Here is a 14,020-nt window from a genome sequence, read left to right as displayed (position 1 = left end):
CTTTGGATTATATAACTTCATTGTTAACACTAGCAAGCAGGTACTCTTTATGCCCCCTTCTGATGCCTATGTCACAAGCTTTCTCTATCTCCTTTATACTTTAATAAAACTTTATTACACAAAAGCTCTGAGCGATCAAGCCTCGTCTCTGGCTCCGGATTGAATTCTTCTCCGGGGGCCAAGAATCCTGGTGTATTCGCGTGATTCAACAACAACCTTTCACTTCCAAGCTGTGTGACTTTGGGTGAGTTACTTAATCCTTCTGAGCCTGTTTCCCTCATCTATAAAATGGGTGTTAAAATAGTAATGATTACCTCCTAAGGGTTCATGAGGAGATTAAAGGAGATAATACATGCGCAGAGTGCTAGGTAAGCATCCATTTAATTTGTAATGTCATTGTTTGAGACAGAAGGTGGGGTCTCTTCTGCACCCCACACTTTGCACTGTAGACTTTGGGTTATGAGATTAGACCAGGGTCTCCCTGGTGGCTCAGATGGTAAAGAATCTGCCTGCGATACAGGAGACCCGGGTTTGATCCCTGGGTCAGGAATATCCCCTGGAGGAGGGCATGGCAGCTCACTCCAGTACTCTTGCCTGGAGAATACCATGGACAGAGGAGCCTGGAGGGCTGCAGGGGGCATGGGTTTGATCCCTGGTCAGGGAACTTGATCCTGCATACTGCAACTAAGACCTGGCATAGCCAAATAAATAAACCAAGGTCTTCTTTGTCCATTTCATTGACGTAAACACTCCCACTGAGGCTGATTTCAAGCTGCTAACATGTAATCATGGGACACTGAGTTGGGAAGAGAAGTGTAAAAGTGGGGAGCGGGGGAGCTCTTGCTAGCTGGATAAGCTGGTTCTAGGACATCCCTGGTGCCACCAGGCTCACAGGTCCTGGGATGGGTGCCCATTTATGTCTAGGAATCTCACTGCCACCCTACTTATGAGTAAGGAAAGTGACCTCTGCACAAGGTAATAATTTACCTGAATCCCAGAGCTGATACATGGAGAAAAAACAGGATTCAAAACAAGGCCAATGTGCTGCTTTATTAAGATCATGATATTAAAAAAAAAAAAAGTATATCCCTTCTCATTACTGATTCTATGCTCTTTGAAGGAACTAGAAGTACTTTGTCAAATATGAAAATCGGTATGATATGGGATATCACGGGGTATTATGGGATATCCCCAAATATGATATGGGATGTGTCCGCATGTGCACAGAAAGTATCATTCACCCAATTTCCCCAAAGGACAAAGAATCCGTATAAATTAATAATAATCTTGCTCTGTTAAGCACTAAAATTGGGGGGGGGGATTTTAATTATTTATCTGAAAGTATTATTTCCCAAAATTCTTTACAAGGGAATTATATTAATACTTTCTGCTGTCCTCTTAAACAGAGTGCATGTCTTTACCTTAATGCAGTGTCATCCTTTCGAAGCCAATTATTACCCTGTCCTGTGATACAGCGCTGCTTATCGGTTTCTGAAATGTGGTGGCCTCTCACCCTCATTTCTGTGTTTTCATAAGTTAATTTGTCTGCTTTTCGTAGTATCTCTTTTCTAATGGTGAACTGTCATTTCTGACTGCTATCAGGACAGCTGTCTCGAAGAGGCTCTGTCCTTTCCGCAGCTGTATTTAAGATCCCTGGCTGAGCAACCAAGGGACCAAGCTTTAAAGAACTCCTGTACAAAAAGCAGAGATAAGGTCTGATGGGGCCTGGGGCCTTTAGCGAACAGACTCTGTGACACTGATAAGGGCAGCCCACAGTCCCTCGGAGAGGCGACTGCCGTACACTTGAATGAGTGTCAGAGACCTGCTTTTGGTCTGCTGCGTGACCCCGGGTCAGCATAAGCAAGCTGGTCACTCCCTCAGCAAGGCATCGTGGGAAATGCTTGTCCAGGAGCCCTGACCTCAGGTGTCCCCTGATGCTTTCTGAAAGTGCTGGTGTGGAGTCTGGAGATCTGCATTAGCATCCCAGCACCGTGACCACAGGGCAAGTCACTTAATTTCTCCAAGTCTCATACTTGCCGGCTTCCATCCTCATCCAAGCTCCCAATGAACTTGGCTAGGACCGGGAACCTCCAGGGCCTCTGTTTGTTCTGTTAGACACTTGGCAGCAGCCAGCCATCTCTACAAAGCCTCAACTATGGTCACACTGGCCCCTGCTGAGACCCTTCAACTCTTAAGGATAAAGACCAGGGTCCTTCATACTAAGCCCTCCACACCCACCGGGCCCTACAAGGCCTGGCCTCTGCCCACCCTCCATGTTCTTCTCATACCCTCTTTCCTGGCCTTATCTTTGCTCCAGGCAAAACTTTCAGTTCAAGTGCAATAAACTTCCCGTCAGGGTCTCTTGTGCCTGCCGTTCCCTCTCTGGGACTCTCCTTGCTGCCCGACCCCCTGCCTGCAGCCCCATTTCGGCTAGTTCAGGGGTTGGCAGACCACAGACTGTGAGTTGAATTTGGCTTGCTGCCTGTTTCAGAAAATAATGTTTTATTGGAACACAGTCACACCCATTCATTGATTGTTCCGTCTGTGGTGACATTCATCTACAACAGTAAAGCTGTAAAGTGTAAATTTTTACCCTCTGGGCCTGTTTACAAGAGAAGTTTTTCAAACTTTGATCTAGTTTATATCTGTTAACCCCTCAGGCCTCAATTTAGAAATCACTACCTCTAGGAAGGCTTTCTTTTAACTCCCAAAGTCAAACTTCTCCCAGAACCACATTCTTTTCCTTTAGAGCATCTGTCTCAGGCTGTCATTATACATTCATTAATGAGCCCATCACTCACTACCTGTCTTTCTCTCTGGTCCGCTCTTAGTCCTGCCCAGAGAAGCCACACGCCTCCAGCTCCCAAGCCCTCCTGCTCCCTCCTGCCTAGAATCACTAGAGGCTGTCATTTTGCCGCTTTGTTCTCTCCCCAGTAGGTAAAAAGGGATTCATTTGTAAAGCCCTGAAGGATTTCCTCACAACCGTACCTGCCTCCGTGAGTACGCACACGGCTCTGTAACATTTAATATTTCGTGTATATGATTGTTCTTTGCTCTCAGCACTGCCAGGATCCAGTTTCTAGACAGGCTGACGTAGCCCCAAGGCCGGACAAGTTCTTCTGCTCCAGAGTCAAGAGTTTGCAAACACTTACTGATCACCTTTGCACACCGGGCACTCAGCCACGTGATTTAATTACACAAATTCCCTTGATTCTGCGTAACAACTCTGTTATCATTCCCATCTGAGAAATGTAAGCACTTCAGACAAGTTTTTGTTGAAACAATGAATGCATGAAATAAATGAATTCATTTGGTTAAATGAATGAATGAAACTGAGACTCAGAGATATCAAACTTGCCAAGCATCACAGTTAATATGGGATGAAACTGGAATTAAAACTTGGGTTCTATTTACTGCTCTACCATCTGCTTGGGTTAGGACAGGTGCAGGCTACCCTGAGCTTACGTCCTGGGCCTTCCCACACACCTCTTTCATCACCGTGAACTTGTTCTTTGGAGATTACCAGCCCTGAAGGGATTCTGTGCAAGAGTCCACAAGAGTGATCTTGATCAAGGTACAGGGTAGTTTCTTAGGCACTGAGCATAGGAGTTCACAAGGGGAGGGCACCAGAAGACCCACATTTTCTTAACTCCTCTGCCATGTATAAGCAAGTCACTTAACCTCTCTGAATCTTCCTTGGCTGCAAAACGGAAATAAATGAATTGGCCTACCCATAGTACAGCAATACTGTTCCCTGTCAACTGAGCTGTGCGTGTCATGGCTTTTGTGCAGGCTTAGTCAGTTATGTCGGAGAAGGCAATGGCACCCTACTCCAGTACTCTTGCCTGGAAAATCCCATGGACGGAGAAGCCTGGTAGGCTGCAGTCCATGGGGTCGCTAGAGTCGGACACGACTGAGCGACTTCACTTTCACTTTTCACTTGCATGCATTGGAGAAGGAAATGGCAACCCAATCCAGTGCTCTTGCCTGGAGAATCCCATGGATGGGGAAGCCTGATGGGCTGCCGTCTATGGGGTCGCACAGAGTCGGACACGACTGAAGAGACTTAGCAGCAGCAGCAGCAGCAGTCAGTCACGTCCGATTCTTTGCAACCCCATGGACTGTAGCCCACCAGACTTCTCTGAACATGGAATTTTTCCAAGCAAGGATACTGGAGTGGGTTGCCATTTCTTACTGCAAGGAATTTTCCAGATCCAAGGATCGAACCCTCATCTTCCGTGTCTCCTGCATTGGCAGATGGATTCTTTACCACTGCGCCACCTGGAAAGCCGTGATGGCTTTTGATGAGTGATAATAAGCCATGGGAACTTAATAGCACTACTGTCTGGCTGGTAGAAATGCAGCTGAGCAGAAGTCAAGTTCTACCCTGTCATGTGCTATGTGGCTCTGGGAAGTCAATTTTGCTGCCTATAAGATAAGGCCCTTCTCCTCCTACTGGGATGTTATGAGGCAATCATAGGGGTGACAGAAGTTTAAAGCCCTATCCAAACGTAAGCTCTTTCTTTCAGATCCTTGTTTTCTAGGCCATCCAAGGTTGGATGTCACAACACACGATTCACTTTTTTAACCTCAGCCTCAGGGTTCAAAGTTGAAGTTTGCACTAGGAAGAATACATACAATAATGCACTAGTGTCTCCTTGAGTACAGAGAACTGATGTCAACATACAGGCAGGAAAAATGACGGTCTGATGTGAACCACTAGGGGAGGAAATGAGACTCAGTTATAGTTTGGAGTATCTATAGTATAGGTCTGTGCCTTGATATATGACCAGTTAAAAGATTTGTGATGGAAGCCTCCATGGTGAACCCCTGGCATGAAGAAGTAAAATCTTTACCGAATTTAAATACAGTATTTCCAGTCATAAAACTTCAGTTCACATGGGAGACTGGATCAGAGGTCCCTTGCCTAAGCAGGGTGATCTGGGGAACAAAGGGAGTTATTGATGTTGGCTGAAGATCTCGTTCTCCCAGCCAAAATATTCTTTTAGTACAAAATAGGCGCTTACATGCAAAATACTGTAAAAACCCAGGATCAAAGGACAACAGTGGCAAATGGCAAAGGTAAAAGATCAAAAACAATCCAGAGGAAAGATGGGAAGGCTTCATATCAAATGAGCTCTTTCTGAGCTGATTAAGCCTTCAGCTGAGTTGGTCTAAGGCAGTGTTTTGTTCCACTGTGGCTGTTACCCATTAGTAGGTTAGGAAATCAATTTAGTGGGTCAAGACCTGCATTTTAAAAATGAAATATATATCCAGAACAGAGCAGAGTGCAATCCACACAGCATGGGCAACTACTGTTTCATAAGCTTTAGCTTCAATTATGTGGGGGTGGGTGTTAATGCATGTCCTGGATTTGCAACCAAAATGCAAGTGATGCTCAAAAAGGACAAAAGGGCCTGGCACAGGGGATTCAGACACTTTGCCTGTTCACTGCACTATAGCCAGCCCCTAGCAGAGTACCTGGAACACAACTGATGCTCAGTAAAACACATTTTGGCAATAATGAACTCCTGTCTTAGTCACTTTTAACTGCAGGACTATGAAGATTATGCAAGCTGATACTTTTGAGCATGTTGTTGTTTAGTCACTAAGTCGTGTCCACCTCTTTTGCAGCCCCATGGACTGCATGCAGCCAGGATCCTCTGTCCATGAGATTTCCTAGGCAAGACTACTGGAGCGGGTTGCCATTTCCTTCTCCAGGGGATCTTCCCGACCCAGGGATTGAACCCACATCTCCTGCCTTGGCAGGTGTGTTTTTTACCAGAGTCATCAGCGAAGCCCTGGGAGCATGTGCTGAATGCCTCATATGGGACTAAATGCTTTACACTTGTTACTTAATCTTCCCAACTACACTATAAGGAAGGTACTACTATCATCCCATTTTACAGATTAAAAACGGAAGTTCGAAGAGGTTAGATTTCTTGCCCAAAGTTCCATAGTTCAGCAGATTTAAACCCAGGCAGGTCCACTCCGCTGTGGTGCCCCCAAGATATTAATTTTCCTGGGCTGCGGATGTGTAGTTAAACATTTGCAAAACCTTTTCATTGCTATTCCTTATCAATTGGTATTTGTTGTAAAGTTTTCCTGGCTGAGATTCCACATTCCTGGAGTCAGCCTTTGCTTCTGACTCACATATTTATAAGAGGATATTTAAATAAATATTTAAATAAAGCTTGACGAAGGGGACAGACGGGTTCATGGAAAAAGTAAAGCATCAGGAATTCTGGATTCCTGACATGGCTCTGCCATCAACTGGCTCTGATCTCTGAATCCCACACGTGACCACTAGTTCTGGGAGCCCTTGTTTGGGCTCACAAGGCCCAGCCATCCACCAACCTTCCGTTTGAATGTCACCCCCTTGGGCAGGTCCTTCCCAACCTCTCATTCACCATCACAGAGACTCAGGCGTGAAGCTCTGAACTTCTCCTTTATAGCACTCATTGTATAATTATTTAGATAATTATTTTTTGTATAATTATTTAGGTAATTATTTGTTTCAAGTCGATTTCCTGCACTACAAAATCCATTCTATGACTAATAGGACTCTATTTTATTCCTCACATATCCCCAATGCCCAGTGTGGAATCAGCACTTAGTAAATATTTGACAATTGCATTAATAAATTCCTCTTTGGAGCTCCAGCTCCCAGGACAGCACCTGGGTGCTCAATAAATGTGTGTCAAATTGAATTATGAACTTTTCTCTCGGCAAGACCCTTCCTTTTAGTCTTTAGTCATCTTACTTATAAAAGAAGGCTCTAGTCTAGCCCCTTCCAGCTCAAACATGAATTCCTGAAAGTTCCAGGTAGGTGTATAATGCAGCATAGTTTTCAAAGGGCTTTGGGGGAACGCCAGGAAGAGACAGTCCCGAGAGGTACAACATAAAGAGGCCTGGAAAGGTGATTGTAGGAGAGCACTGGAAGCCTGGCTGCCCAGGTATGAAAATGAAGCAGGTGGTCAGCTATGAGGAGGATGCTGGGAAGGCCGCTCTCCCACCTGCCAGGAGTCAGCTCTCTCTGAGCCCATGCCTGGCATCCTTTCACTAGAGAGCATGGTCTGAGAGCTGGTCAACATGGTGTCAAAATGTTAACACATTATTATTATTATTCAATTCAACAGCTATTTATTGAGCCAGTCAGCTGCACACACTACTTACTTACACCTCAAATATTGCATATTGTTCCAGACACCACTCTTTTAGTGGAGCATAGACTAACTGGAGTGTGTTCCAAGCACATGTCTTCCCTCTTGGCTGAACTCATTACAGTTGGTTCTCATTATTCATCGTAGTTTTGTTATAACGTTGCCACAAACACTAAATTAGGGAGACTGAACCATTTCTCCTCGGGAAAAAACAGGGTTATGTTCCTATGAGTCTCCAGTTACATTTTGATCAACCAATTAACACATAACCTCGATTTATGTGTGTTTCTGCTGATAGGTATCTTATTTAATACTTACTGTTGATTCATTAACATTGACTGAAATCACATTCTAGAAGGAACAAGTAAAGGCAGTCATGGGAAGGATGGATGAGATGTGTGGACCCAAGAAATGGAATTAAGGACAAAAGGAAGAGGCTTCAGAAAAAAAAAAGAATTCCACCCAATAGATGGAGAAACTTTCTAACAGTGACAGCTTTCTAAGATGGAACATGCTGTCCCTATAAGTAGTGAGTTCTTTGAATGCACTGGAGGATTCAAGCACAGACTCTACTTCATGAGAACACCTTTGCAAGAATTCAAGCATTTGACTAGCACACTGGTCTGGAGGGTCTTATTAATCCTTTTGGCCTTGAGTGTGGGATCTAGATCACACTTCTACATCAGGGGAATCAGGAGCAAGGCCAGGGCATGAAGGGACAGATGAGGTCCTCGGACATTGTGAGAAAACGGGAGAACAGGAGTATGGGGGTAATGAATGCAGAAAGACAAAGTCACTGTAGGAAATCTTCAGCCATTCACGAGTTTGCTCATTTCTGGCCTTCTCTCCTGGCTGAACTCATGTTTGGTTCTCATAATTCATGGTAGTTGTGTTCTATAACATTACCACAAACACTGAATTAGGGAGACAGAACCATTTCTCCTTAGGGAAAAACAGGGCTAGGGTCCTATGAGCCTCTGGTCACATTTCCATCAACCAATTAACACATAATCTTGATGTATGTGTGTTTCTGCTGATAGACATCTTACTTAATACATACTGCTGATTCATCAACATTGAACAACAGCACTAAACGTCATGCCTGAACAATGCTTTTCTAATGCCTGTATTTTCTCTGTAAGGCGCACCGCAGCTTTCTTGCACTTAGGAACACTACACAGCACGTTGGCAGTAAGTGCAGGGGTCATTTTAAATAGCAAAATCACCAAGAAAAAGCACAAAAAGGTGAAAGATGTGACGCTGCAGAGACTATGAAAGAAATCCTTGTTTATAGTATGAGCCCAAAGAAGAAGGCAGAGTATTGCCTTGTTGGACCCCTGCTGGGAATATGCCAGGTGACCTGCTCAAATTTTTCCCTGCCACACACACATGTGTGAAAGCACCATGAGCCACACACTCATCTGTGAAAGCACCATGAGCCACACACTCATCTGTGAAAGCACCATGAGCACTACATTGGGGTTGTTGCTTTTGTTTAGTTGCTAAGTCCTGTCTGACTTTTTTGTGACCCCATGGACTATAGCCCGCCAGGCTCCACTGTCCATGGGATTTCCCAGGCAAGAATACTGGAGCAGGATGCCATTTCCTTTTCCAGGGGAATCTTCCTGACCCAGAGATCAAACCCTCATCTCCTGCATTGGCAGGCAGATTCTTTACCACCGAGCCACCAGGGAAGGATTGCATTGGGGTTACAAATATATTTTAGTGAGGAGACAGATTTGCAAATATGGAATCTGCAAATAATGAGGATCAACTGTATTCATCTGCACTCAAATGTTTGGCTCTCAGAAAGATGTGCCCAGACTTCCATCCTGAATCCCCAGTCTCTGGAATATGAAGTGGAGTTGGGCTTAGCCCTCAACACTCCTCCTGCCAAAGAGAACAAATCGACAGTGACTCTTTCCAGGGACTTTGGTGACCAGTAAGTACTCACTAGGGCAAGAATGGAGATGGGTTCATCCCACTTGGCTCTGGCTAAGGTCCTCTCCTCAGCAATGCTCTTAAGCAATCTGAAAGACTCTTCAACTAGCTTAGGGTTTCAGAAGATAAATTTCTCTGAGTAGGGCAGTGAGGATGCTCATATCATTTTTCTCTTTGGATGGAAATACTGATTTTGATGACTTCTTTTACCTACATCTCAACTCCCTCTTTTTCTTCATATGGTCAAAAATCTCACAGACATTCTTCTAAACATTTTGGAAGTCCATCAAACAAGCATGTCAGTATACACTCAGTCATGTCCGACTCTTTGAGACCCCATGGACTGTAGCTCCTCAGGCTCCTCTGTCCATGGGATTTCCCAGGCAAGAAGACCGGAATGGGTTGCCATTTTCTTCTCCAGGGGATCTTCCTGACCTAGGGAGTCTCCTACGTCTCTTGCGTTGCAGATGGATTCTTTACTGCCTGAGCCATCAGGGAAGCCCAATCAAACCAGCATGGGGTGCAAGACAGAGAGTGTAAACATGAAGACTCAGCCTCACAGCCCTCTTTCGCCTCCTGAAGATGGAAGGTATTTCAAATTAGCTGCTGAGGAGAGCATTTATCAGAGAGCTCAGGCATGCTTGAGATTTTTCATTTTACAAGAAAATTACTGCCCACGAACACAACACAGTCAGGGCACGGAGAGTGCCTGGCTTCATCTGTTAACTCACCGGGTAGAGAAGTTCCTCAGGGAAGCAGTTGTACTAATAACACACAGCTTTGAGCTCTGAGCGGCAGATGCCAATTGAACTAACGGTTCTAATGAAGCATCTGGGCTGAAGGAAGCTGATCATGCCCCATCCTCCAGGAGTCAGGGGAAGGCTGAGAAGGCAAGAGGGCAGAGGAAGCTTTCAGGGATGGACTGAGGATGATCCATTGCTGCTCCCAGACAGACACAGACTGTGGGTGGGAGATGGCGTGTGGCTGGGCCTCACGGAGCTCCAGGAAGATGGGGTGCTTTTAGGTGGGGGAGGACAGTGGTGTCAGCAGCTCTTGTCTGGACAGGCCCCAGGCATCTTGGGGATTCTCCCAGGAGTAGAGCAGTGACTTCCAGTTTTCATTTTCACACACACTCAGAAACTCTGCAGAGTGGAATTGCTCATACCAGCGCATGAGGGAGTGGATGAAGGACAGAGGTTGGGGGCGGAAGAAGGAGAGGGGAAGGTGGGGGAGGGCTGTGGGGAACCCATCCTGGAGCGGGGAGGGGTCGGGGTGGGCAGCTGGCAGAATTTATTTCCACTAAGCCTGGCTGGCACGGGCTGGCCCTTGCAGCCCTCTTGCAGGACTCTGGAGTTGCTGCAGGAGTGATATGAGCATATGGCTTGGTCCTGCTTCGTCTCATTCTACTCTGAAGCAGGTGAGAAGTGAGATCCCAGGAATACTGCATGCATAGAGAGAGAAATATAGGAGTAGACATCTCCACAAGACACCCGAACCAAAATGTGCACAATAGAGGAGAATCCTCAATGCACATCTATGAAAAATATTCCATTCTGTTCTCACCACAATTTGATGATTCACATAAAGCAGATACTATGATGACCATCATTCCTGTTTTACTGAGGATGCAATCAAGGAATGGAACGCTGGGAGCTATGAGAGCTCAGACTCGGTCTGAGCCCTTCCACAATCCCATAGTGGCCGCCCTGAACACAGCTCCTTCTCACCTCCCTGAATTTTCCATTCCCCTTGGCCCACCTGCCTGCACTCCCCACACCTCTGGCCTGGAGCCTGCCCTGCGTCTCATCAGAGTTGAGGGATGTGGGCTGCTTCCTGAGACTAAATTAGCAGCTCTCCCTGGCTTGAGCTGGCTGAAGAGGCACGGGAAGCCATCACTCAGAACTGGCAAACTTCCCCAGGCTGAGTTCAGGCAGGATACGTGATCGGGCATATTACAAGAACTAGATTTCAAACACAGCCCTTTAAAATCCCATTCCTCTGCCCAAAAGCAGCCCCCTGTTTGAAATTTCAAGTAGCTCTAATTTGTTTGCTGGTTGACGTGTGAATAAGCATCGGCAGTCAGTGACTTTTCCATCAAAGCTGACAAGCAGGAAGCCCCTGTGCTTTGGGAGGAAGAGCCAGAAGTCTGTGGGCCAGGGAGGTGGAAGGAGAGGAGGCCCTCAGGTGATACCCTCCCGAAGCCAGCTCATCTGCCCCTTGGCTGTCAGTCATCGTGAGGGAGGCCAGGAGCACCAGATGCCCTCATAGGAGGGGGTGCTTAATATTAATAGACTTCTAATGAACCAGAGGACTATTGCTGTTAAGAGAACTGAAGCAAATGGAAAGGGAGAAACGTATCAATGATTGGAGGGACTTCCACTCCAGTTTTCAAATTCCAGCTGCCAATGGGGAAGCTTGTCATGTGAAACCTCTCTTGAACAAATGAGGAACACTGGACAAAATCCTAGGTCCCCAGGCTCCCTGCCCACTTCCCGGGTCCCAGCCCTGGGCTCCGCACACCGTAGTCCCTTATTCATGGATGCATCCTTTTTCCCAGCCCTTGCTGAGTCTCACACCCAGCTGGGTGGTCCTTGGCTGTAGTCATGGAGTCCTCAAGGAGGCTTGTCCCTCCCCGAACCTGGAGTGACAGCAGTCCAAGCGTGCTACAGAAGAGGCAGCCACAGGGAGCAGGTGAAAGGAGTGCCCGGAGACTCCTGAGGGCTTCCCTGGCGGTCCAGTGGTTAAGAATCCACCTGCCAAGGCAGGGACATGAGATCGATCCCTGGTCTGGGAAGATCTGACATGCTTTGGGGCAGCTGAGATGGTGCACCACAGCTACTGAAGCCAGCACGCTGAGAGTCTGTGCTCCGCAACAAGAGAAGCCACCGCGGTGAGAGGTCCGAGCACCACAACTACAGAGTAGCCCCTACTTGCCACAACTAGAGAAAGCCTGCCGGCAGCAGTAAAGACTCAGTGCAGCCAAAACTAAATAAATTAATAGATTAATTAATTAATTAAAAAAGACTCCCTGAGAAGGGGCTCTGTGATCTGAGCTCTGGTGTCAGCAGGAGTAGCCCAGTGAGAAACGGGATTGAGGGTGCAGGCGCGGGTGTGAGACAGCCGGGTCTGTTGTGCACTAGGGCGAGGCGTCAGAGCGGTGGGGAGGCTGGTCAGAGAGCAGGCTCCCGGCAGGCAGGGCCCAGCACGTGACAGGCTTGCAGTGAAGCTGCCATTTGCCCTGAAAGCAAACGGGGGCCACTGTGGGGTTTTCAGCCGAGGACTGATGTTTTCTCCTGCCTCCTCTAGTGGGAAAGTTGGACTTGATAACCTGTCAGGTCTCCTCCAACCCTAAGAATTTATAAAGTTCCGGGAGATGCTGACAACTGTTTTAAACCTCTCGCCAATTCCCCTTCTCCCAGCCCCTTCATTAAAAGGGAAAAGTGACTTCTCAGGAACCTTCAAAGCAGCCCCCAAACCACCAATCTCTATCTCCTCTCCCTCCTCTGGAGAACTGCTGCCTCAGAATTTCCTCATCAAAGGCCAAGTCGTGGGGAATGGCCTGCCAAGCAGACCCCAGCCAGCGCTCTCGTCAGGTCCATCCCTGCAGCAAGCGAGGCAGCTGATTTCTAGCAATCAATCCCCATTCCTGCGTGGCTGAGCCAGGACCCACTGAGGCAGCTTCAAAGGATCTGCATATTTATGATAAACTCCCTCCTCAGATGGAAAACACATTCGACAGTAGCAATCACTGCGCTCTCTGAGCGGCTTCCCCGACTGGCAACCTGTCTGAGCCTTAAAGGCTGTTCTCATTAGTGCAGGTGGGACCTGAGCTGTGTCAGAGGCTCACGCAAAGAGGAATGGGGGACAGAACACAGATGTGGGGGTGGGGCGACCTGTCCATGGACCTGTTCATGACTCCGTCCTCACTGTTCCTCCAAGGCCACGTGCAGGAAATGGCAACACAGACCATCATCTGACAGCGTGTTTTGGGGATTTACTATTGTTCTTTGCTTTGGAAGTGGGAGAAGCGATCTGGAGGGGGGACAGACTCCAGCAGGTCTGCTTAAGTTGCATCAAAGCAACAGACACTTCCTGGTCTTCTGACTGTGAGCGCCACGATAACAAGTGTAGCTGCCTTTACACTACTCAGTGATGTAGCCGAAGCACGTTCTAGAGTCAGAAACACTGGACCACCCCACCCAGACCTCCGTGGAAGACAGCAGATGTCCCTGTTTCGGGGTGGGGGGGTGGGGCTTCTGCAGGCAAGGGACAGCACAGGAGATCAAAGAGAGGCATCCTGTACTCCCAGCAACTGGTGAGACCTGCAGGGACTTCGAGAAGTTGGAGACTGGAGTCCCTGAACCTTTTAGAAGACATTGCATCCCTAATTCTCGGTTTGTAAGAGTGACTCACAAAAGCCGTCTTGCCCATCCTCCTGCCTCTGGTTAGCACTACACTCAAGTCCTTCCAGGAAATCAGGCCCTTGGAAAGCTGGGTTTGTATCAGCTTTGGAAAATAAAACATGGCTGCCGACTCACAGTGTTTTTATTTGCCTACTTCTGGCCATCTCTGCCAATCTCCATCTCCACACACACAGTTAAATGGATCCATGGTCCACAAAAAGGTGGCTCAGGACTGGTTTCCATGAAAAAACCACGTGAAAATAACTCTGTATATTTTGGAAGTGGTGACTAGGGGCAAGAGGAGTAGTTAATTAATTCCAAGGGCTGCCATGTGGTAAATAAAAATGGAACATTTTGAGTGAGGGAGGTGAAAGTCCCATGGTGCTCTCAAATATGTGCCACTTAGCTTCATCTGGAGCCTGGTCCCCACTTTAAAGTCTTTACTGAATTTGCTACAATATTCCTTCTGTTGTTTTATATTCTGGTTTTTGTGCCATGAGGCATGTGGGACCT

General features: G+C 47.0%; 1 protein-coding gene across 2 annotated transcripts in view; it reads right to left on the bottom strand.

Moving 5' to 3' along the window:
• GRIK4 (glutamate ionotropic receptor kainate type subunit 4) overlaps positions 1–14,020 on the bottom strand; it is a 493,259-nt gene that overhangs the window by 94,953 nt on the left and 384,286 nt on the right. The window contains exons 10-11 of one of the 2 annotated variants that reach the window (NM_001192626.1): positions 11,944–11,964; positions 11,594–11,614 (exon numbers count right to left, since the gene is read on the bottom strand). The exons of the other annotated variant lie outside the window; for it this stretch is intronic. Coding sequence (NP_001179555.1) covers positions 11,594–11,614; positions 11,944–11,964 — 42 coding nt within the window. The remainder of the gene's footprint in view (positions 1–11,593; positions 11,615–11,943; positions 11,965–14,020) is intronic. 2 annotated transcript variants of the gene reach the window in all.

The sequence above is a fragment of the Bos taurus genome, chromosome 15 (assembly GCF_002263795.3).
Source record: "Bos taurus isolate L1 Dominette 01449 registration number 42190680 breed Hereford chromosome 15, ARS-UCD2.0, whole genome shotgun sequence".
In the NCBI taxonomy this organism is placed as follows: Eukaryota; Metazoa; Chordata; class Mammalia; order Artiodactyla; family Bovidae; genus Bos; species Bos taurus.
This window is presented reverse-complemented; position numbering and strand designations above follow the sequence as displayed.